The following is a 25,556-nucleotide window of genomic DNA, read 5'->3' on the forward strand; positions in this document are numbered from 1 at the left end:
ATTTAACTGACAAAAGTACAAAGAAAAGATTTTCAATAGTTTTACTGACCAACTTAATTGTATTTTGTAAATAAACACAAATTTAGAATTTGATGGCTGCAACACACTCAACAAAAGTTGGGACAGAGGCATGTTTACCATTGTGTTACATCACCTTTCCTTTTAATAACACTTTTAATCATTTTGGAACTGAGGATACTAATTGTAGTAGATTTGCAATTGGAAATTTTGTCCATTTTTGCTTGATATAAGACTTCAGCTGCTCAACAGTCCGTGGTCTCCGTTGTCTGATTCTCCTCTTCATGATGCACCATACATTTTCAATAGGAGATAGATCTGGACTGGCAGCAGGCCAGTCAAGCACACGCACTCTGTGTCTACAAAGCCACGCTGGTGTAGCCCGTGCAGAATGTGGTCTGGCATTGTCCTGCTGAAATAAGCATGGACGTCCCGGAAAGAGACGTCACCTTGATGGCAACGTATGTCTCTCTAAAATCCTAATATACACCTCAGAGTCAAAGGTACCTTCATATACATGCAACTCACCCATGCCGTGGACACTGATGCACCCCCATACCATCACAGATGCTGGCTTTTGCACCTTTCGCTGATAACAATCAGGATGGTCATTTTCATCTTTGGCACGGAGAACTCGACGTCTGTTTTTTCCAAAAGCTAGCTGAAATGTGGACTCATCTGACCACCACACAGGGTTCCACAGTCTTTCGGTCCATCTGAGATGAGCTCAGGCCCAGAGAACTCGCCAGCGTTTCTGCATAGAGTTGATGTATGGCTTCCTCCTTGCGTAATACAGTTTCAAGTTGCATTTCTGGATGCAGCGACAGACTGTGTTAAGTGACAATGGTTTTCCGAAGTACTCCCGAGCCTAGGTGGCTATAATTGTCACAGTAGCATGACGGTTTCTTAGGCAGTGCCACCTGAGGGCTCGAAGATCACGCACTTTCAACAGTGGTTTCCGACCTTGCCCTTTACGCACTGAAATGTCTCTGAATTCTCTGAATCTTTTCACAATATTATGTACTGTAGATGTTGAAAGACCTAAATTCACCGCAATCTTGCGTTGGGAAATGTTCCTTTTGAACTGACTAACAATTCTGTCACGAATTTTGGCACAAAGGGGTGAGCCATGACCCATCCTTGCTTGCAAAGACTGAGCCTTTGATGGACGCTACTTTTATACCCAGTCATGATACCTCACCTGCTACCAATTAGCCTGCTTAATGTGGAGTCTTCCAAATCGGGGTTACTTGAATATTCTGTGCATTTTTCAATCTTATTTTAACTCTGTCCCAACTTTTGTTGAGTGTGTTGCAGCCATCAAATTCTAAATTTGTGTATATTTACAAAATACAATTAAGTTGGTCAGTAAAACTATTGAAAGTCTTTTCTTTGTACTTTTGTCAGTTAAATAAAGGTTCACGTGAATTAACATATCACAGATCTTTGTTTTTATTGCACTTTGGAAAACATCCCAACTTTTCTGGAAATGGGGTTTGTATGTGTGTACAGTGGGATGACCATGAACTTGAGCCAGCCCTGTGCCAGACTACACACTCCTCTCTGTGGGTCATTTCTAATTGGTGATGCTGAGGAGTCTCTCAAACAATACAAGATTTCCTCAAATACCTCCTCACAGGATGCTAAGAAGTCTTTATTATTGAAAGGCCTCAGTAACATTTAGTTATTGGAATGTCCTTGAAGGGAAAATCCTACAAAAAGTAGTGGACAGAGCCTAGTCCCTTGCGGGTAAATCCATCCCCACCAACGAGCAGATCTACAGGAAACAATATCACAGGAAAGCGGTATCCATCATCAAGGACCCCACCACCCAGGACAAGCTTTCTTGTTGCTGCCGCCATCAGGACAGAGGTACAGGAGCCTCAGGACCCACACCACCAGGTTCAGGAAAGTTATTACCTCTCAACCATCAGGCTCTGGAACCAGAGGGGATAACTTCGCTCATCCCAACACTGAACTGTTCCCACAAATTTTGGACTCATTTTCAAGGACTCTTTCAGGACTATAAGACACGGGAGCAGAATAGGCCACTTAGCTCATTGAGTCTGCTCTGCCATTCCATCATGGCTGATTTATTGTTGTTCTCAACCCCATTTTTCTGCCTTAAATCACTCGGTGACTTGGCCTCCACAGCTGTCTATGGCAATGAATTCCACAGATTCACCATCCTCTGGCTAAAGAAATCTCTCCTCGTCTCTGTTCTACATGGACTTTCTGCTATTCTGAGGCTGTGTTGTATGGTCCTTAATTCACCCACCACAGGAAACATTCGCCCTACATCCACTCTATCTGGGCATTTCTGTATTCAATAGGTTCCAATGAAATTCCCTCTCATTCTTCTATACTCAGCAAGTGAAGTCCCAGAGCCATCAAACACTCCTCATACATTAACCCTTCCATTCCCAATTTATTCTAGTGTACAATGTACTGTGTATGTTAATCAAAATGGCTTCTTTGGTTTGCTAGAGTAGGAATGCTTTTATGTTTGATAAGCATTTTCTCTCACAGTTGTTTAGCTTTGGACTTGCTGATATGGGATTGTATTCATTTTTTAACCAATGGGGAATGTTATTTTGTCTGGTGAGGCTGGGAGCTTGGGGGGTTTTGCGGTCTTTTCAGGGGAGGCGGGAAGGAGACGCTGAGGAAGGTGGATGTGCGCTGCACTGCTCGGTCGACCACCAGGGGTGGTCCCAGGTGCGAGGACGTGGAGGTCGGAGGAAAGTGACGAGGGGTCAAAATGTTTGATGGTTGAGCTCCAACGATGTGCACTAAACTGACTGAACTTTGATAAGTTGGCGCCTTTTACTTTATTTTCTTTTCCTTCATATATACTGTACTGCATAGTACTCTTTTAGTTTTAGTAAAATCTTTACAGCGTATTCCATAACGGTATCTGGTGTGAGTTTGATATGGTGTGTGTGCGCGCGGCACAAACTTGATTCTCACAGCACCTGCCTGTACGGGAGGTGAGGTTGGTGAGTGGCTGGATCTCCTTTTCCCCTAGACGTATACCAGCCTGTTGGGTAGTGTTACACTAGTCAACCTCCTCTGGACCCTCTCAATGCCAGCACACCTTTACTTAGATGAGGTGCCCAAAACTGCTCTCGATATTCCGAGTGCAGTCTGCCCCATGCCTTGCTTTAATACTCAAGTCATCTTGAAATGAATGCTAACATTACAGTTGTCTTCCTCACCACCGACTCAACCTCTTTGTCTTATGTTCTCAATATTTATTGCTTATTTAAATATTCCTATTATTATTTTCTTTTTTGTATTTGCTGTTCATTGTCTTTAGCACATTTGTTGTTTGTCTTGGCTTGTTGTGTGTGGCCTTTCATTGATTCTATTGTGTTCAGGCCATAAGACATAGGAGCAGAATTGAGTCTGTTCCACCGTTCAATCATAGCTGATCCTTTTTTTTCCGGCCTTCTCCCCATAACGTTTGATGCCGTGTCCAGTCAAGAACCTATCAATCTCTGCCTTAAATACACCCAAAGACTTGGCCTCCACAGCTTCATGTGGCAACAAATTCCACAAATTCACCACCCTTTGGTTAAAGAAATTTACCCGCATCTCTGTCTTGAAAGGGCGCCCCTCCATCCTGAGGGTGTGCCCTCTTGTCCTAAACACTCCCACCATGGGAAACCTCCTTTCCTCATCTACTCTGTCTAGGCCTTTCAACTTTCGAAAGGTTTCAATGAGATCCCCCCTCGTCCTTCTGAATTCCAGCAAGTACAGACCCAGAGCCATCAAACATTCCTCGTATGATAACCTTTTCATTTCTGGAATCACGTTTCTGAACCTCCTCTGAACCCTCTCCAATGTTTTCTAAGCTGAGGGGTCCAAAACTGTTCACAATACTCAATGTGAGGCCTCACCATTGCCTTATAAAGCCTCAGCATCACATCCTTGCTCTTGTATTCTAAATCTCTTGAAATGAATGCTAACATGGTATTTGCCTTCCTCACCACCAATTCAACCTGCAAGTTAACCTTCAGGGTGTTCTGCACAAGGACTCCCAAGTCCCTCCACATCTCAGATTCCTGGATTTTCTCCTGATTTAGAAAACAGTCTGCACATTTATTTCTACTACCAAAGTGCATGGCCATGCTTTTTCCAACATTGTATTTCATTTGTCACTTTCTTGCTCATTCTCCTAATCTAAGTCCTTCTGCATCCTACCTGTTTCCTCAACACAACCTGCCCCTCCACCAATCTTTGTATCATCCAAAAACTTGGCAACAAAGCCATCTATTCCATCATCTAAATCATTTATATACAGCGTAAAAAGAAATGGTCCCAACACTGCCCCCTGCAGAACACCACTAGTCACTGGCAGCCAACCAGAAAAGGATCGTTTTATTCCCACTCACTGCCTCCTACCAATCAGCCAGTGCTCCAACCATGCTAGTAACTTTCCTGTAATGCCATGGGCTCTTAACTTGGTAAGCAGCCTCATGTGTGGCACCTTGTCAAAGGCCTTCTGAAAGTCCAAATATACAACACCCACTGCCTCCCCTTTATATGTCCTACTTGTAACCTCCTCAAAGAATTCCAACAGGTTTGTCAGGCAGGATTTTCCCAGAAGGAAACCATGCTGACTTTGTACTGTCTTGTCCTGTGTCACCAAGTACTCCATCACCTCATCTTTAACAATTGACTCCAACATCTTCCCAACCACTGAGATCAGGCTAACTGGTCTTTAATTTCCTTTCTGTTGCCTTCCTCCTTTCTTAAAGAGTGGAGTGACATTTGCAATTTTCCAGTCCTCTGGCACCATGCCAGAGTCCAATGATTTTTGAAAGATTATTTCTAATGCCACTATAATCTCTATCGCAACCTCTTTCAGAACCCTAGGGTGCAGTTCCTCTGGTTCGGGAGACTTGTGTACCTTTAGGTCTTTCAGCTTTTTGAGCACCTTCTCTCTTGTAACAGTAACTGCACCCACTTCTCTTCCTTCACACACTACAACATCAGGGATACTGCTAGTGTCTTCTACAGTGAAGACTGATGCAAAATACTCCTTTAGTTCATTAGCCATCTCCTTGTCCCCCGTTATTAATTTTCCTGCCTCATTTTCTAGCAGTCCTATACCCACCATCATTTCTCTTTTATTTTTAACATACTTGAAAAAAACTTTCACTACCCACTTTGATATTATTTGCTAGCTTGCTTTCATATTTCATCTTTTCCCTTCTAATAATTTTTTTTTAGTTGCTCTCTGTAGGTTTTTAAAAACTTCCCAACCCTCTATCTTGTCACTAATTTTTGCTTTGTTGTGTGCCCTTTCTTTTGCCTTTACAATAGCTTTGACTTCCCTTGTCAGCCATGGTTGTACTATTTTGCTATTTGTATTCATTTTTGGAATATGCACCTTCCTCATTTTTCCCCAGAAACACACACCATTGCTGCTCTGCTGACATCCCTGCCAGCATCTCCTTCCGATTTACTTTGGCCAACTCCTCTCTCATACCACTGTAATTCCCCTTACTCCACTGAAATACTGCTACATAAGACTTTACTTTCTCTCTATTTTTGTATTTACTGTGAATGCCCAAGGAAAATGAATCTCACATAATGACAAATATGCATATTGATAATAAATTTATTTGGAACTTTTTAAATTACTGAAGAGGAGGTAAGGGTTAGCTTGCTCTTAGAGTAAATTAAAAGGTAGATGAAGAGTGTGTAAAGTGCTGTACTGTTCAACATTTTATGTTTTATAAAAGATGTGGTTAAGTTGGAAAGAGTGCAGAGATCGATGAAAATGTTGCCGGCACCAGGGAGCTTGAGTTATAGGGAGTGGTTGGCCATGCTAGCTCTTTATTCTTTAGAGTGTCAAAGAATGACGGGCGACCTTTTAGAAATGATTAAAATTATAAGAGGCAGAGATAGTGTGAACGGTATCGGTCTTGACCCCAGGTAGGGCAGTCCAGAGGTGAAGGTAGAGGCAGATGCATTTAAGAGATCCTTAGATAGGCACATGGATGAAAGAAGGGCTATGTGGGAGGGAAGGGTTAGATTGATCTTGGAGTAGGTTGAAATGTCAGCAGAACATTGTGGGCCAAATGGCCTGTAATGGATGTACTGTTTGATGTTCTGTAACACTCTACTCTGCAATGGGTCCCCTCCTTCCCTTTCTCCAATGGCCCACTCTCCTCTCATCAGATTCCTTCCCCTCTAACCTTTTACCTTTCCCACCTATCTGGCTTCACCTTTCGCCTTCCAGCTAGTCCTCCTCCATCACTTTTATATTCTTTCATCTTCCCCCTTCCTTTTCAGTCCTGATGAAGGGTCTCGTCTATTGGAAATGTTTATTTCTCTCCGTGGATGCTGCCTGACCCGCTGAGATCCTCCAGCACTTTGTGCGTTACTCTGGATTTCCAGCATCTGCAGATCTTTCGTGTTTATGATACTTTGCAATGTTCTTTTTCCCTTTTGTACTATGTCAGTGTATTTCAGTATGAGATTATCTGACTGAATGGCATACAAACAAAAGACACAAGAGATTCTGCAGATGCTGTCCATCGGGTGGCAGACAGGAGATGATAAAATAGTGGTGGTGGGATAGTGGGTGGAGGTGTTGATGGTTTGGGAGTCTATGACTTTGTGACTCTACCTACACCACAGTAATAGGCTCTTCAGCCAATATGTCCGTGCATTTTGGCGGGCATGGATACGTTCCAGGTATTGTGAGCTAACCGCAAAACTGTGCCATGTATCTACAGAACCACCAGAAAAGGAAAAAAAAACTCTGATCTGAAACTTCCCACAAACGAGAGTGAATCTGCCGACGCTGGAAATCCAAGCAGCACGCTCAAAATGCTGGAGGAGCTCAGCAGGCCAGGCAGCATCTGTGGAGAAAGCTGCAGTCTAAGTTTCGGGCCGAGACCCTTCAGCAGGACTGGAGAAAACAAGATGAGTAGATTTAAAAGGTGGGGGTGTAGGGGAGGGAGAAACACAAGGTGATAGGTGAAACCATGAGAGTGGAGGGGTGAAGAGCTGGGGAGTTGATTGGTGAAAGAGGTACAGGGCTGGAGAAGGAGATATCTAATAGGAGAGGATAGAGGCCATGGAAGAAAGAAAAGGAGGGAGGAGCACCAGAGGAGGGTGATGGGCAGATAGGGTGAGGGAGGAAAAAGCAGATGAGGAATAGTGAAGGGGGTGGGGGGGGGGGGGAGTTGGCATTACCAGAAGTTTGAGAAATCAATGTTCATGCCATCAGGTTGGAGGCACCCAGCCGATATATAAGGTGTTGCTCCTCCCACCCGAGTATTGCCTCATTGAGTAGTGGAGGCCATGGATGGACATGCTGGAATGGGAATGGGAAGTGGAATTAAAATGGGTGGTCACTGGGAGATCCCACTTTTTCTGGTGGACAGAGAGTAGGTGCTCGGCAAAGCTGTCTCCCAATCTACGTTGGATCTCATCGATGTACAGGAACACTGGATAGAACAGATGACCCCAGCAGACTTACAGGTGAACTGTCATCTCATCTGGAAGGACTGTCTGGGGCCCTGAATGGTAGTGAGGGAAGAGGTGTAGGGGCAGGTGCAGCACTTGTTCCACGTGCAAGGATGAGTGCCAGGAGGGAGATCAGTGGGGGGGGACAAATGGACAAGGGAGTCGCATAGGGAGCGATCCCTGCGGAAAACAGGGAGTGGGGGGCGGGCGGGGGAAGATGTGCTTGGTGGTGGGATCCCATTGGAGATGGCAAACAGCTGCTTTGCGGACATACCCGCTCATGGGGAAGACTTCGGGAGCAGTTCAGAGCTGGAGTCCCTAAGGCAGTCCAATGTTGAGGTCAACACTGACTGGAATCTCCCGCGATGCTGTTGTGCCAGACTGTTTCGGTCTTTGCTGTTCCTTAGCGTGGAGAGGAGAGGCCTGCTATGTGGGCAATAGCCTGCTGTCCATGTCGTACTGCAACAGCTTGTGTACTGGCTTGCAAATTGATGACAGCTAGGACGCAACATCCATGGTCAAACTCGACCAGTGGAGTACCTCAATATCTTGGAAGGGTCCATTTCTGTGCTGTAGAACTCTATGACTCTATTGAAGAATCTTTGTCTACTGACTGGAGGACTGTGACTCGTGGAGTGCCAGAGGGATCTGTGCTAGATCTGTTGTTTTGTCATCTATATCAGCGATCTGGATGATAATGTGGTTAACGGGATCAGCAAGTTTGCAGATGACACCAAGATTGGTGGTGTCGTGGACAACCAGGAAAATTATCTTGGCTTACGGCAGGATAGGATCAGCTGGAAAAATGGGTTGAAAATGGAAATTAATGCAGCCAAGTGCGAGGTATAGAACAAATGAGGGTAAGTCTTGCTCAGTGAACGGTAGGGCACGGAGGGGTGCAGCAGAACAGAGGAATCTGAGAATATAGGTCCTTAATTCATGTGTCACGGGTAGACAGGGTCGTAAAGAAAGCTTTTGACACATTGGCCTTCATAAATCAAAGTATTGAGTACAGGAGATGGGATGTTATGTTGAAGTTGTGTAAGAAATTGGTGAGGCCTAATTTGGAGTATAGTGTGCAGATTTGGTCACCTACCTACAGGAAAGATGTAAATGAGGTCGAAAGAGTACAGAGAAAGTTTACAAGGATGTTGCCGGGTCTGGAGGACCTGAGTTATGAGGAAGGATTGAATAAGTTAAGACTTTGTTCCTTGGAATATAGAATATTGAGGGGAGATTTGTTACAACATTTTGAGGAGTATTGACAGGGTAAATGTTTATATTCCTCATAATAATACTCCTCACTACTTAGGTTGGGTGAGACTAGAGCTAGAGGTCATGGGTTAAGGGTGAAAGGTGAAAAGTTTAAGGGGAACATAAGGGGAACTTCTTCATGCAGAGGGTCATGAAAGTGTGGAATGAGCTGCCAGCAAAAGTGGTGCATGTGAGCTCGATTTCAACGTTTAAGAGGTTTAGATAGGTATCTGGGTGGGAGGGGTATGGAGGGCTATGGCCACTGTACAGCTCAATTGGAATTGACAGTTTAAATGGTTTGTAATGGACTAGATGGGCTGAAGGTCCTGTTTCTGAGCTGTATTTTTCTACTAATCCATGACTTTAAGAATTACCGATCAGGAAAAAGGAATCCGTTCTAATTTTATTCTCAAGACTGTCTGCTCCACATGATTCGTCAAGACATTTTGCGGTTTCCTTGGCAGTCAGCTGATTCTAGGTGATAATTCCATTCTTCCCATTCACACCTCTCACCCCAACATCTCACTACCATTCCTTTTTGCAAAGGAAAAAATACTAAGGATGGATATTTGAAATGCAAACGTAAAATGTAATTACTGTTCCACACGTCTGACCCTCAGGGCTGAACGTTTTGTCATACCAAGAGTATCATCAATCACGGGGAGATATGAACCGTGAATACACGGCTGTTTACTGACAGTCATACTTCACATGTGAACATGTGATCTCACACATGTCACACATTTACATGCACCACACGGCTTTCTGCTTCCAAGGAGCGATTCACATTCATTTTAATCTCTGCAGGCTTTGATCTTCTAAAAGGACCATCTACCACCGTATTCTTTGCTTGTCTCCGGTGCTGAGGAAGGCAAATGCAAAGTTAGCACTCATTGTGAGAGGGCTAGAACATAGAACGGCAGTACCACACAGAACAGGCCTTTCGGCCCACAATGTTGCGCCAAACTAGTTAGCGACCGATTGCCCAACTATACTAATCCTTTCTGTCTACACGTTGTCCTGATGAAGGGTCTCAGTCCTAAACGTCGAATATAAACGCAGGCTTTAATATTGAAGCTTTATGAGGCACTGGTGAAGCCTCACTTGGTGTATTGTGTGCAGTCTGGGGCCCCTTATCTAAGAAAGGACATGCTGACATTGGAGAGAGTTCAAAGGAGGTTCAGGAAAATGATTTCGGGATTGAATGGCTTATCTTATGAGAAGTGTTTGATGACTCTGGGTCTGTACTCACTGGAATTCAGAAGAGTGAATTGAAAGCTATTGAATGTTGGAAGGTCCTGATGTGGAGAGGATGTTTCCTACGGTGGGGGAGTGTAAGACCAGAGGACACAGCCTTAGAATAGAGGGGCGTCCTTTCAGAACAGAGATGAGGAATTTCTTTAGCCAGAGAATGGTGTATCTGTGCACCTCAGGGATGTGTGCTTAGCTCACTGCTCTACTCTCTATATACACATGACTGTGAGGCTGGGCATTGCTCAAATACCATCTATAAATTTGCTGACAATACAACCATTGTTGGTAGAATCTCAGGCGGTGACGAGAGGGCGTACAGGAGTGAGATATGCCAACTAGTGGAGTGGTGCCGTAGCAACAACCTGGCACTCAACGTCAGTAAGACAAAAGAGCTGATTGTGGACTTCAGGGAGGGTAAGACGAAGGAACACATACCAATCCTCATAGAGGGATCAGAAGTGAAGAGAGTGAGCAGCTTCAAGTTCTTGGGTGTCAAGATCTTTGAGAATCTAACCTAGTCCCAACATATCGATGTAGTTATAAAGAAGGCAAGACAGCAGCTATTCTTTATTAAGAGTTTGAAGAGATTTGGCATGTCAACAAATACCACTCAAAAACTTGTATAGTTGTACCGTGGAGAACATTCTGACAGGCTGCATCACTGTCCAGTATGGAGGGACTACTGCACAGGACCAAAAGAAGCTGCAGAAGGTTGTAAATCTAGTCAGCTCCATCTTGGGCACTAGCCTACAATGTACCCAGGTCATCTTTAGGGAGTGGTGTCTCAGAAAGGCAGCGTCCGTTATTAAGGACCTCCAGTACCAAGGGCATGCCCTTTTCTCACTGTTACCATCAGGTAGGAGGTACAGAAGCCTGATTCACTCAGCGATTCAGGAACAGCTTCTTCCCCTCTGCCATCTGATTCCTGAATGGATATTGAATCTTTGGACACAGCCTCACTTTTAAAAAAATATACAGTATTTCTGTTTATTTATAATTATGTTTTATTTTTTCTCTCTGCTAGATTACATATTGCATTGACCTGCTGCCGCTAATTTAACAAATTTCGCGTCACATGCCGATGATAATAAACCTGATTCTAATACTGATTCTGAATTCGTTGCCTCAGGTGGCTGTGGAGGCCAAGTCATTGAGAATGCTTAAGGCAGAGGTTGAGAGGTTCTTGATTAATCAGATATGGAGGGATACGGGAAGAAGGCAGAAGACTGGGTCTGAGAGCGGAAATGGACCAGCCATGATGAAATTGCAGAGCAGACTTGATGAGCCAAATGTATCTTATGATCTTCTGTGTTAACTAGTCACATTAGTGGGGATGTGGTAAAAGCAAAGGGAATAAGTTATGTTTTCATGCTTACTTCATAGCAGCTTGTGGCTTGGGACCAGCAGAGGTCGTATCTTTGCTGACCGCATAATATCGCTGAATAATGCTTAGCTTACATTTGGGTTGCTTAAGTTCATCGCTTCAAGATTGTATGTTTGCTAATTGCTGGGAAAAGATCGAAATGAAGGATTGGACTCTGGGGCAAACGCTTCATTGGAGCTGAGGGTGAGTCAGTGACAAGCCAGCAGCAATTGTTTTGTTTCGATTTTGGATTTGCTTTGTCGTCGGCCGGAGCACATTCGGAGTGTTGTCAGCTGTTTTGGGCCCCTTATCTAAGGAGGGATGAATCTGAACCAGAATCGGGTTTAATATCACTGATAGATGTCATGAAATCTGCTATTCTATGGCAGCATACAGTGCAATACATAAAACAGCTATGCATTACAATAAGGTAGATATATTAAAAATTAAATTAAATAAGTACTGGAAAATGGTGATGTAGTGATGGCTGGCTTCATTGTCTCAGAATTCTGATGGCAGAGGGGAAGAAGCTGTTTCTAAAATGTTGTGTGTGTGTGTGTCTTCAGAGTCCGGATGGTAGCAGTGAGAAAAGGGCACGTCCTGAGTGACAGGGGTCCTTCGTGATGGATGCCACCTCTCTGAGGCAAATCGATGTTGGAGGCTACCCAGATGGAATATCTCCAGGCAGAGAGTGGCCTCATCATGGCAGCTGAGGAGGTCCTGGACCAGCATGTCAGAATGGGAATGGGCTTACACTTGATCAGATATTTTTATTTTATTTAGAGATACAACACAGTAATGGGTCCTTTTGGCCCAATGAGTCCACACCGCTTATTTACAACTGTGTGAGCAATTAGCTAACTCACTTGAATGTCTTTTTGGAGAGCGGGAGAAAACCGGAGCACACAGAGGGAATCCGCACAGTCACTGGATGAAGAAACAAATTCCCTACAGAGACTTGTGGGGCTTGAACCCAGGCTGCTGCTCTGAGGGGCTCCATCAGTCATTGGGAAGACGTTGCTTGAAGTGCTGGAGGAACTCAGCAGGAGAGAAATGGGCAAACAACGTTTCATGCCGAGACTCTTCATCACAGCATGGTAGTGCAGCATTTAGCAATGCTTTATAGTGCCAGAGACCTGGCTTCAATTCCCGCTGCTGTTACTCAGCCATTGTACGTTCTCCCTGTGATCGTGAGTTTCCGCTGGGTGCATCAGTTTCCCCCCACAGTCCAAAGATGTGTGGGTTAGGGTTAGTGACTTGTGGGCATGCTCTGTTGGTGCTTGAAGCATGGCAACACTTGCAGGCTGTTCCCTTGGATGTGCTGGCTGTAAATGCAGACGACACTTCATACATGTGGCAAATAATCTATCTTTTTTTCATCAGCAAACTTGAAGAAAAGCTTGCAGTCTTTTCTTTACCTCGTTATCTGCTTGCAATGTTAACCCCCTCCATCCACCCCGTTTTGGATGTACCCTTGTCATCAACAATGTGCTCTCCCTATTTTCCTGCCATCAAGTAAGTAGCGCATTTAATTTTTTAAAATTATTTTAGAATTGGTTTTAAAGTTCTCTTACTTATTTTAAAGCTCTTAATGGTCTGGGACCGGATTATATCACAGAATTGTTTATGTTTTATAATCCTGCTCGAGCTCTCAGGTCTTCTTCTGACAGTCTCTTAAATTTAAACAATCTCCCTCAAAAGATAATTGGGAACACATGCTCCTAAACTGTAGAATTCAATACCTAAGACTATAAGGGATGCAGACCCAGTTGACACTTACACCAGCCCAAAACCTATTTATTTAACCTAGCTTTTAACTGACATCTTTTGGTCTTTTATTTACATGTTTATTTTAGTCCTATTTTTATATTTGTACTTTTCTCCCATTGTAAAGCACTTTGAACTACATCATCTGTATGAAAAGTGCTCCATAAATAAAGTTATTATCATTTCTCTATCTGTAGATGCTGAGTGTTTCTAACATTAAGGATTTCACTGTATGCTTCAATGTACGTTATAAATATACTTCAATCTTCAATCTGTGAATTTTGATTTGAGTAATTTTGTCTTTTATTTTCATGTTTGCACTTTATCCCATTGTAAAGCACTTTGAACTGCATCGTCTGTATGAAGTGTTCTATAAATAGAGTTATTATTTTTTCTAGTGCTGATGAAAGGTCACAGATGTGCAATGTTAATTCTCTCTGATACTGGTTAACTTGCTGAGCACCTCCATCATCTTCTGTTCATATTTCTGTTTCCAGCATCTACAGTTCATTAATTTTGCAATTTCCAGGTACATCTACGGGGAGTTGTGGTTGGCTTGGCTGTTTTGTACCAGCAAGGCTTGAACACCAGTCAGACAAAAACATCTGACATGAAGGCTGGTGGAGTGTAGAAGGTTGTCGTCAGTTACAATGGGACATTTACAGTTTGTATTGCTGGGCTGAGAAGAGGCAGATGGAGTTCAACCTTTGAAAGGTCAAACTTGAAGATAGAGAACAAGGTTAATGGTAGGATTCTTAGCAGTGTGGAGGTACAGAGGGATCTTGGGGTCCATGTCCATAGATCCCTCAGAGTTGATACAGTGGTTAAGAAGGCATGTGGTGTGTTGGCCTTCGTTATTCAGGGGATTGAATTCAAGAGCCGTGAGGTGAAACCCTCGTCAGACCACAGTTGGAATATTGTGTTCAGTTCTAGTGGTCTCATTATAGGAAGGATGTGAAAGCTTTAGAGAGGATGCAGAGGAGACTTATCAGGATTCTACCTGGATTGGAGAGCATGTCTTGTGAGGATAGATTGAGAGATTTAGGGCTTTTCTCTTTGGGGTGAAAGAGTATGAGAGGTGATTTGATAGAGGTGTACAAGATAATAAGAGGCTTTGATAGAATGCCTAGCCAGAGACTTTTGCCCAGGATGGAAATGGCAAATATGAGGATTGGAAGAAAGTATATGGGAGAATGTCAGAGGTAAGTTTTGTGGGTGCGAGAAATGTGCTGACAGGAGTGGTGGATGAGGCAGATACACGAGGGACATTTAAGAAACTCTTAGGTAGGCACATGGATGATAGAAAAATGGAGGGCTATGTGGGAAGGAAGGATTAGATTGATCTTAGAGTAGGTTAAAAGGTTGGCACAACATTATGGGCTGAAGGGCCTGTACTGTTCTATGTTTTATTTTATCATTTGTATTCATCCTGTTAGGGAGAGAACCAGAAGAATGGAAGAAGAGAGAAAGAGGCTGCTCAGCCCTGTGGTGGTTTTATGACTGAGAAGGGTTAGATTGATCAGCTGAAAGGGAAGTCAAAAGGTCTGAAGGTAGATAAGTCACCTGGACTGGATGGAGTACACCCTAGGGTTCTGAAGTAGCTGAAGAGATTGTGAAGGCATCAGTAATGATCTTTCAAGAATCACTAGATCCTGGACTGGAAGACAGGAATATTACAAACGTCACTTTACTCCGGGAGCAGAAGAAAGGAATTTTAGGTCAGTTAGTTTGACTTCAGAAACCTGAGTTACTTTGAACTTGACTGTGGTGAAGAAATGGGTGAAGGTGACTGCAATAATCTTGGCAATTTACAACACAGCTAGGACTACAGTGCCAAGTACCACAGAGGAACAGTAGAGAGAGGGAAGAGCCAAGTACAATGGGAAACCAGAATCACCAAGTGGATAGGCTTCAACCGTTGTTGATGCACAGCAGGGAGTGTCCTAACTGGTTGCATCATATCCTGGTATGGGAACACAATACCTAGGAAAAGAAGAGGCTACAGAAAGTGATGGCTACTGCCCAGTCCATCACAGGCAAAGCCCTCCCCACCACTGAGTACATCCATAAGGAGCACTGCCTCTAGAAAGCAGCATCCATTATCAAGGACCCTCACCATCCTGGCCATGTTCTTTTCTCACTACTATCATTGGGTACAAGGTACAGAAGCATTAGGTCCCACACCACCTGGCTTAGGAACAGTTATTACCCTACGACCATCGGGCTCCTGAACCAATGTGGATAATTTCACTCAGCAGTACTCCAAACTGATTATACAAACTACAGGCTCATTTCCAAGGATTCTTTACACCACATGTTCTTAGTATTTTGTTTATTTGCAGTTGTCTCCTTTTGTTTAACATTCTTTATATATGGTCTTTCATAGATTTTATTGAATTTCTTTTCTTCCATGTTTCCTGTAAGTGCCTGCAAGAAAATGCATCGAGCAGTACATGGTAACATACACTCTATGGCCACTTTATTAGGTACACCTGCTTGTTAATGCGTGTCTAATCAGCCAATCATGTGACAGGAACTCAATGGTCAAAAGGCTCAGTTGTTCAGAGCAAACATCAGAACGGGGAAGAAATATGATCTAATGACTATGACCATGGTATGATTGTTGGAGCCAGATGGGATGGCTTGAGTATCTCAGAATCTGCTGATCTCCTCGGATTCTCACACAGCAGCTTACAGAGAATGGCGCAAGAAACAAAAAAAAACATACTTTGACTGGCAGTTCTGTGGGAGAAAACGGATTGTTAATGAGAGAGGTCAAAGGAGAATGGCCAGAGTGGTAAAATGTGACAGAAAGGTGATAGGAACTCAGGTAACCATGCGTTAGAACAGTGGTGTGCAGAAGATCATCTCTGAATGCACATGACTTTGAAGTGGATGAGCTACAACAGCATAAGACCACAGCGGGTTCCACTCCTGTACCTAATAAAATGGCCACTGAGGGCATGGACCAATGCACTTTGATAATAAATTTACTTTGAACCTTTATGGAATAAAATGGAGCTGAGTGGAGTGAGATGATTCCAGAAGAATTTACAGTTGCCTTTTCAAGCAGTTTGGCATGAATTGGATGGCCTCTTGGGTCACTCAAGAATGTTTAAAGTTTCACTGGAGTGGGATAGCAGTCACAAAGTGCTGACCAAATCAAAGCATATTTATTCCCCTCCCAAAAGGAAATGAATGCCAATCGGGGAGTACAGTAGCAAACCATTAGTGTAAGATTCATGAACCAACAATCATGATGCAGGTTCAACTCACTCTGCTGTCTGGAAGGAGTTTGTACGTTCTCTCTGTGACCGAGTGGGCTTCCTCAGGAGTTCCAATTTCCTCCCGTATTGTAAAGATGTTCGGGTTAGGATTTGAGAGTTGTGAGCTTGCTATGTTGACATCAGAAGCATGGTGACACTTACGGGCTGCCCCCAGCACATCATCAGACTGTGTTGGTCATTGACACAAACAGCACATTTTCTGCATGTACATGTGATAAATAAAGCTAACCTTTATCTTTAATGCTGTGACACTTACCCAGGCATTCCCAACCTTTTTTTACGCCATAGACCTATACCATTAAGCAAGCGGTTGGGAACAACTCCTCTAACCGAAAGTCCAGGCTGATATTACAGGTTAGGATTACAGAGTACGGGTTAGGGTTAGGATTAGTGAGTTGTGGGCCTGCTTTGGTGGCACTTGAGCTCAGCGACACACCTCGGGCTACACCCAACACGTACTTGCTGACTTGTGGGCGGGAGGTTAAAGGAACCTTAGGTCCCATACCGCCAGATTCAGGAACAGTTATTGCCCTACAGCCATCTGGCTCCTAAAGCAGTGTGCGTAACTTCACTCATCTTAACACTGAACTGATTCCACATCCTTTAGACTCACTTTCAAAGACTCTAAACTCATGTTCTCAGTATTATTTATTTACATTATTTTTTGGTATTTGCACAGTTTGTTTTCTTTTGCATGTTGGCTGTGTTTCAGTCTTTGTTTAGTTTTTTCAGTGATTCTATTGTATTTCTTTGTATCTATTGTGAATGCCCAAAGCAAATGACTCTCAGGGTTGTATATGATGGTATATACTTATTTTGATAATAAATTTACTTTGAACTTTGATTTGACACAAAATGACACATTTCGCTGTATGTTTTGATGTACTTGTGACAAATAAAGCTAATCTCTATCTTTTAACATCACTGTCTTAATTCACAAGTTGAATTGGTAGTGAGGAAGGTGAATGCAAAGTCAGCATTCATATCAAGAGGACTAGAATATAAAAGCAAGGAAATAATGATGAGCAACACACACAAAATGCTGGAGGAACCCAGCAGGCCAGGCAGCATCGATGAAAAAGAGTACAGTTGATGTTTCAGGCCGAGACCCTTCAGTTTCCTGCTAAAGGGTCTTGGCTTGAAATGTCAACTGTACTCTTTTCCATACTTGCTGCCTGGCCTGTTGAGTTCCTCCAGCATTTTGTGTGTGATGCTTGGATTTCCAGCATCTGCAGATTTTCTCTTGTTTCTGAAGTAATGTTGAGGCTGCATAAGGCACTGGTGAGAATTGTGAGCTGTTTTGGGGCCCTGGTTTCAGAAAGGATGTGCTGATATTGGAGAAGGTTCAGAGGTGGTTTGCGAAAATGATTCCAGGAACGGGAGAGTTATCATACGAGTACTGATTGAAGACTCTGGGCTTGTACTCACTGGAATGTAATAGAATGGGGGGGGGGGGGGGGGAATCTCACTGACACCTAGTGAATGTTGAAAGGCCTAGATTGAGTGGATGTAAAGAGGTGGTTTGCTTTGGTGGGGGAGTCAAGGGCCAGAGGGCACAGCCTCCGAATGGAGGGATGACCATTTAGATTGGAAATGAATTGGAATTTCTTTAGCCAGAAGGTAGTGAATCTGTGGAATTTGATGCCACTTGCTGCTGTGGAGGCCAAGTCATTGGGTGTATTTAAAACAGATGTTGATGGGATCTTGATTAGTAAGGGTGTCAAAGGTTACAGGATGAAGGCAGAAGATTGGGAGAGGGAAATGTATGAAATGACGGAACAGATTTCATGGGTCAATGGCCTAATTCTGCTCCTACATCTTATGGTCTAACTTCCAAGTTAATGGATATGAATCAAATTAACATTAAGACTTTAATATGTGAAGCTCTAATTGCTTTTGAGTTACAAGATTATTCTTTTTAATACAAGTTCCAAAACACCTCATCTGCTTCAGGTGTACTAACTTTAATTGCATGATCAGAGATTTTATTGTCACACATCACACAATCGATTCTGTCAGGACACAGGATTGGCAGTCAATTTCCCAGACCACTATCTCAGTAAAGGGAAAGGTTTTTATATGGCTCAGGTCAGCTTGCATTTGGAATATTGTGAGCAATTCTGGGCCTGTATCCAGGGAAAGAGATGTTGGCCCTAGAGAAGGTTCACAAGAATGATGAGATCATTTGATATCACTGAACATACACTTAGGAGTTCAAAAGGATGGGGGTGGGGAAAGATCTCATTGAAACTTACCAGATATGAAAAAGCCTGGACAGAGTGTATGTGGAGAGAATGTCTCTATTAATGGTAGACATTTGGATCCAAGTTCACAGCCTCAGAATAAAGGGACATCCCTTTAGAACAGAGATGAGGAAGAACGTTAGGCAGAGAGTAGTGAACCTGTGGGATTTATTACCCTAGAGACTGATGGAGGGCAAGCCACTGGATGTATTTATGGCAGAGGAATTTATTTAAAGATAGGCCTGATTGGTAAAGGGGTTAAGGGTTATGGGGAGAATGCAGGAGAGTGGAGCTGATGGTGGAGAAAATTTGATGGGCCAAATCGTCAAAGTGAGCTTGTATCATATGGTCCAAATACCAATTAGTTGTTAATAACCTCCAAGAGGACCATAAACTTGTAGGGTTTGGAAACTTATATGCCTCATTGACCCAGAAAGATAGGTTGGCTGGAGTCAGGGTCTTTATGCTTTGGCTCTTGGTAGGGTCATGCCAAACTGGTCAAAGGGTAGAGGCCAGACTAAGAGTGATCTATTGGTCCTCCTGAATCATGGGTTCAGGTCAGGGCTAACAATCCTGACTGGTAAAAGAAAGTTATTATGAAAACAGCAATGAAGATTTCTACATCTGAGTGGCCAAGGACAGACAGATGGAGAACCTTTGCTGCTGTCCTAAACACCAGCAGATGTAACAGGCAATGAGCAAGGAAGTAAAAAGAGGGACAAATAGTCTAAGAATAAAAAGGTGCCTTGGTCATTCCAACTAGATGAAGAAAATCAGAGGGCTGTTTGTTGTGGTTTGAGGCTTCAATTCTGTACTCTCTCTCTCTGCCATTCTGATCTAATCAGCTAAGGTCAAGCATGAGGCTGAGAGTTTGCCCAGAGAGTACTTCGATATACTGTCAACTGCATGTCCCGTCATGTCAGCTGACCTGAGAGGATCACTGGCATTGCTCGTGCCCCCCACCCCATTTACCTGTACTGTTGTAGATGAAGGGGCCAAAGCATTGTTGAGGATCCCTACCACCCATCCCACAATTTCTGTGACCCACATTGTCAGGAAGGAGATACAGAAGCATCAGGACTAGGGCTGCCATCTAGATAACAGCTAATGGACTAATGGACACCCTGTCACCATTGAGGTCTCATCACTAGGACTGTGACCTGTTTACTGTTCACCTGTGCTGCACACTACGTGCATTTTGAATTATATTTATTAATTTATTTGTGGTAATAATTTGTCTTATGTGTTATACATGTTGTGTTGGTGCACCACAGTTGAGATAAACGTTGTTTCATTTGGTTGTACATATGTGCAGTCAGATGACAATACTTGAACCTTGGTTTCTCTGGTTAGAAATGATGGGGGATAATTTCATCTTGGTTGGCATGGATGAGTTGGGCAGAAGGGTCATTTCCACATTGTACAACTCTATGGAATAAGAGGCCAGTCAGGGTTCATTTAAACCAACTTTGGAGTCCATGGACCCCTCAGTTAATGGTACTAATGCAAACATTCAGTTCACAATGTCATGGATTTTGGAGTAACCACCCAAGTCAATGAACATACCACAGGAAGGAATAAACATTTCTAATGAGCAAAAGCTTTGAACATTGTTAAGACTAGAAAATTCAATGGAATGTATCCATAGTAACACACAAAATGTTAGAGGTACTCAGCAGGCCTGGAACCATCCAAGGAGATAAACAGTCGACGTTTTGGGCTGAGACCTTTCATTAGGACTTTATAGCACAATGTGCTGAGCTTTAAAGCTGCTCTAAGATTAATCAAACCTTTCTCTCCTCTGTATTTCCAGCATTTGTAAAATCTCGTGTTTATGCAACACAACCATGGTATTTACAAAAAATGGGGTAAGTCTGCTTTTAGGAATCCTCTAGCAAGAAGCAATCTGGCAGAGACTTGTAAAATGAATTATTTGAACTATCTACATCTACAAGGAAGCAGCATCCATTGTCAAGGACCCCCACCATCCAGGCATCACTCTCTTTTTAACTGTTGCCATCATGGAGTGGGTACAGGAGCCTCAGGAATCACACTACCAGGTTCAGGAACAACCCTCAATCATCAGGCTCTTGAACCAGAGAAGATAATTTCACTAGACTCATCACTGAACTGTCCCTACAACTTATCGACTCATTTTCAAGGTCTCTTTATCTCATTTTTGATATTTATTGTTTGTATTTATTATTTCTTTTTGTACTTGCACAATCGCTGTTTTTATCTGTCCTGTTAGATTCAATCTTTCCTTTTCACTAACCTGGAGTTACATGCTGACTTCCGTTCTTTGTGGAAATGGGACCTGCTCCTGGGGCCTCACACCAGCCACTTTTCAATATGCCGAGGATGCAGCCTGGAAGACTAGCGTGCTTTCAGGGTGTTAGATTTTTGTGGCTCTGGAATCAGGTGGACTCAAGGCTGGTGCTGCTGCCTGATGCGTTGTGGGAGAAGGAAGATCATAAGCAGTGAGCTGGCTGTATGCTCAGAGAACCGAGTTCTTTGGGCATAGAGCTCGGAAAACGTGACGCAACAGACTCCTAACACAATAATTCTGCAAGTTGCTTTGTTATGTCTCCCCTTTTGCTGTGAAACAGGAACACCTCTTTTTCCATTAGGGGGAGAGAGTGAGCCTGTGGTTATGTCAAATTACCGGGTAAATGAATAGTCTTGGGGCACTGCAAGTCTGTGTCTTTATTGATGCTTTGCTGCACACTTGAGTGCTGATGCTTTTTCTGCTGTTAGGTGAGGGAGGATCATAAAGCAGCAGCAAAGCAATATGTGGGGGGGGGGGGGTGGGCTTTCGGATACATTTAACTGTCACTCATTCTTTGGGGCACTCCTCTGTTTTTGTGGATGTTTGTGAAGAAAAAGGATTTGCAGGATGTATATTGTATACATTCCTCTGACATTAAGTGTACCTATTGAAACCTTTTGAATCTGTTGCTTTTCTTGTATTTACTGTGAATGTCTGCAACAAAATGAAGCAGCCATTTGTGTGAGCTATTAATCAATTCAGCAAGTGTGATTTAAAAAAAAAAGACAGAAATTAGAATATAAACAACTGTGTGGTAGTACGTCAAAACAGGAATCACAAAGATCTTGCCCTCTCCTTTCAAACAAAACATTCCACTACAATTCTTCCCAGAGATTCAAGCCATAAGCTTAAAGAGCATCACATCATTGATGCTTTAATAACACAAGCCAGCCAGAAATGTGATCTTCAGCGTTTATTAAAACCTTTAAGTCCATAAACGACAACAACGTTACTGTAGAATTTATCGCATACAGCTAGCATACAACAGCATGTCTTCGGTCTAAATGAAATACAAAAGATTTTAACATTTTCATACAAAGGAACTTTTAAATTTATTAATGTGACCTTACATTTCTTTAGTTACATAAAATCTGCTACAGCAAAGATTGTATACTTCCCTTGCACATACAGGTAAATATGGGGAAATGGAAAACTGCTGTTGGTGCCAGCCTTGTACTGGACATTATGCAAATGTCGGAACAGCCAAGAGGACAAACAGAATGTCTGATATTACAGCTCACACTGGCAATGCGAATGTCTACAAAGGCCTTACTTTGACGAGTGCCCTTCGGGTTAAGAGTGTGTGTCCATGTTTCTTTAGTGCTAACACAAGCAAATATACCAGCTCTATGCCAAATTAAGTTGATTTATTAAAACTTCATAGCCTTTCTTTCCTGTAAATATCGGAACCAATCTGAATCCAGCCTACATCTGTACATAAGAAACCATTTCAATTTAAACCGTTTGAGGATCGTTTCACATATATACATATAAATACACATCTATCTATATATATGCAAAAGAAAGATCAAAATTGGTACAAATAAAACTAATTTGATTAAAATGAATTGGTTAAAAATGTTAACATGTACAGATCCACTGAATCCATTATCTATGACTTACCAACAGTGAAATAGAGGAAAATTGCTTTAACTAGCAATGTCTTGGCTAGTCTTTCCTGTAGCAACAGATTATGTCATTATGTGACAATGCATCTAACCAGTAGCTGAACGTAAAGCTTGCAAACTCTATGATCTGTTCCCAGGGAGACAAACACAAATATATATATATTTATATAAAAAATTGTGGAAACATGGCAGTCGTTACCTGTGTTAAGTATTTTGCAATGCAGGAACCAAAATTTTACTTCTGAAAAGCCAGTTGCAGAGTGATTTAATCGCTTAGTAGTTTCCCAAACCTTTTCATTTAGCATCACAACGTCTGCTTTGGAATCAAACACACTCCTGGCAGTGACCACCACTATCGCTGCAGCATGTTTAACTAAAATAGAATACGGGCCTGCTGCACACACAGTGTGTCTGCTCACCACCGTGGATGCTGACGGGGACAGAATCCACTTGCAAGACTACTCGCCCATGCCACTTCAAGTTTCTGATGTCAAATCAGCATGACGAGAACCATTTCATGTCACCTTTCCCTGCTAGTATTTGATGCTGCTGTGGTTTTTGTGTTACTTTGAAGAAAACTTGCTTGGTAACCTTTTCTACCCTCTTCCCACCCACCCCAGCCCCAACATCCAACTCCCTGCCTTTTCATCTCCTAATGAGAATGCAACCCTGTTCATGTAGGAGGGCAAATCCACAGACAGACTATGGTTTGACATGACACAAAAATGGGTGGACAAGAGCTGTCCTGAAGATCGCCTGCCGGCAGCTTTATCGAGGCGACATGCTGCAGTTGCAGTGTCTGGTAATGTCAGACCTGGAGCCTGCCCAGATGTGCACACAAGAAGAAAACTGGGACGTGCAGCTGAATTTGACAGTACAGGAGAATTCAAGGCACCATCTGTGTGTACCCTGCTCCATTCATCCAATTAATTCTACTTCAGTTTGGTCCTGTCCAGGAGAATCACTTTCATTCAGTATATATATAAATGCACAGAACAATTCTACTTTCAAAAGAAAAATGTCAAAGATGCTGTGTAGGTAGGTTCCAGGAGTCTGATTCTACAAGGTTACGGTGTTCTACGACTGTGGTCTCTCAGACATGACAGGAGCTGTGGCTGGCAAGCACTAGAAGCAATGTTCAGCTTTCACCTTGAGTTAACTCACACCGAGTGCAAAAAAAAACCTGAAACACTTGCTCTATCTTTACACTTAAAATGTTTCACTCTCTGCAAATTGCCGTAATCTTTTTGTTTTAAAAAGGGGGGGGGGGGGAAGGGGGGGGTGGTCAAATGACATAACACAAAGGCGACAGGCTGTAGAACAAAGTGTGAGGGTGGGAGGGTGGGAAGGAAACGATAAGAAAGTGGTCTAAGTTTTTTTTGTGTTGCAGCACAGGTAGTGCTTTGAGTAAATGTGCCTGTGTATGAGGGTTGTGCCAAATGCACACATGAATTATGGCAAAGGAGGATCTCAGCCATGTGGAATGAAGAAACTAAGTAATTGTTTCAACGAGTAAGATGGTTTCAACTCCACCCCATCTGTTAGCAGAGTGCAAAGATCCCAATACAAGCCCTGATGGTCTCTTACTCTTTCTAAAAATCAGCAAATTCTTTAGCACATTTTTCAGTTAAAGAGACACGGATGTCCTCCTCTTCATAATCATCGAAATTGCTGGTGTCGCCTGGACCTCTACACTTGGGTATGAATGGAGCTTCCACCTGGAAAACATATAAACACATATGAGATAGAGATAAGGTAATTGAAAACGGCCTCCCTGTCACCATACAATCATTAAGCATATTAGCATAGCGGCTAGCACAAGCAATCACCAGTCTGGGTTCAACTCCTGCCGTTGTCTGTAAAGAGTCTGCATGTTCTCCCCATGACTGCAAGTAAGGGTTAGTGAGTTGTGGACATGCTATGTTGTCACCGGAAGTGTGTCAACACTTGTGGGCTGCCCCAGCACATCCCTGGACTGTGTTGATCGTTGATGCAAAACAATGCATTTCTCTAAATGTTTCATAAGACCAGAAGCCATAGGAGCAGAACCTGGACAATCAGCGCATCAAGTCTGCACTGCTGTTCCATCATGGTTGATTTATTACCCCTTTTGTCTTCTTCCCATAACCTTTGACACCCTGACTAATCAAACTCCACTCCAATGACTTGTCCTCCACAGCCATCTGTGGCAATGAATTCCACAGATTCACTACCCACTGGCTAAACAAATACCTCCTTATCTCTGTTCTAAATGGACGTCCCTCTATTCTGAGGCTGTTGTCTCTGATACTAGACTCCCCACTGTAGGAAACTTCTCTCCACATCCATTCTATCTAGGCCTTTCAATATTTGTTTGGTTTCCATGAGATCCCCCTTCTTATTCTTCTAAACACCAGTGAGTACAGGCCCAGAGCCATCACATAGTCCACATACATCACTTGAGAGAAAACAATATCAAAGGGGAACATTAATTCTGCAATGTTTACATCTAATGTACAAAAGGATCTTAGGGTGAGTCCATAGGAACCTGAAAGTGGCTGTGCTGTTAAAAAAAGTTATATGGTATGCTTGCTTTTTGTAGACGAAGCATTTGAGTCTGAAAATTATGTTGTCGCTTTATAAAACTCTGGTTAGGGTGCATACAATTCTGGTCACCACATCATAGGAAGGACGTGGAGACTTTTGGAGAGGGTGCTGTAGGGGTTTATCAGGATGCTGCCTGGATTAAAGGTCACATACTATGCAGAGAGTTTGGACAAACTTGAGTTGTTTTCTCTGGAATGCTGGAAGCTGAGGGGAGATCTGATAGAAGTGTAAAAGATCAGGAGACAGAGATAGAATGAACAGGTGGTATATCTTTTCCACAGGATTGAAACATCCAATACTAGAGGGCATGAAATTAAGGCAAGAAGGAGCAAGTTCAAAGGG

The 25,556-nt window shown here is 42.9% G+C and overlaps 1 protein-coding gene across 4 annotated transcripts in view; it reads right to left on the reverse strand.

The window, feature by feature from the left end:
- Window positions 1–21,898: 21,898 nt before the first annotated feature.
- prkacba (protein kinase, cAMP-dependent, catalytic, beta a) overlaps window positions 21,899–25,556 on the reverse strand; it is a 239,603-nt gene continuing 235,945 nt past the window's right edge. For all 4 annotated transcript variants that reach the window (XM_073062542.1, XM_073062541.1, XM_073062540.1 and 1 more), the window contains one exon: window positions 21,899–24,346. In XM_073062542.1, the coding sequence (XP_072918643.1) occupies window positions 24,221–24,346 (126 nt within the window). In that variant the 3' untranslated portion in view covers window positions 21,899–24,220. The remainder of the gene's footprint in view (window positions 24,347–25,556) is intronic.

This window comes from Hemitrygon akajei, chromosome 12 (assembly GCF_048418815.1).
Source record: "Hemitrygon akajei chromosome 12, sHemAka1.3, whole genome shotgun sequence".
Lineage (NCBI taxonomy): Eukaryota > Metazoa > Chordata > Chondrichthyes > Myliobatiformes > Dasyatidae > Hemitrygon > Hemitrygon akajei.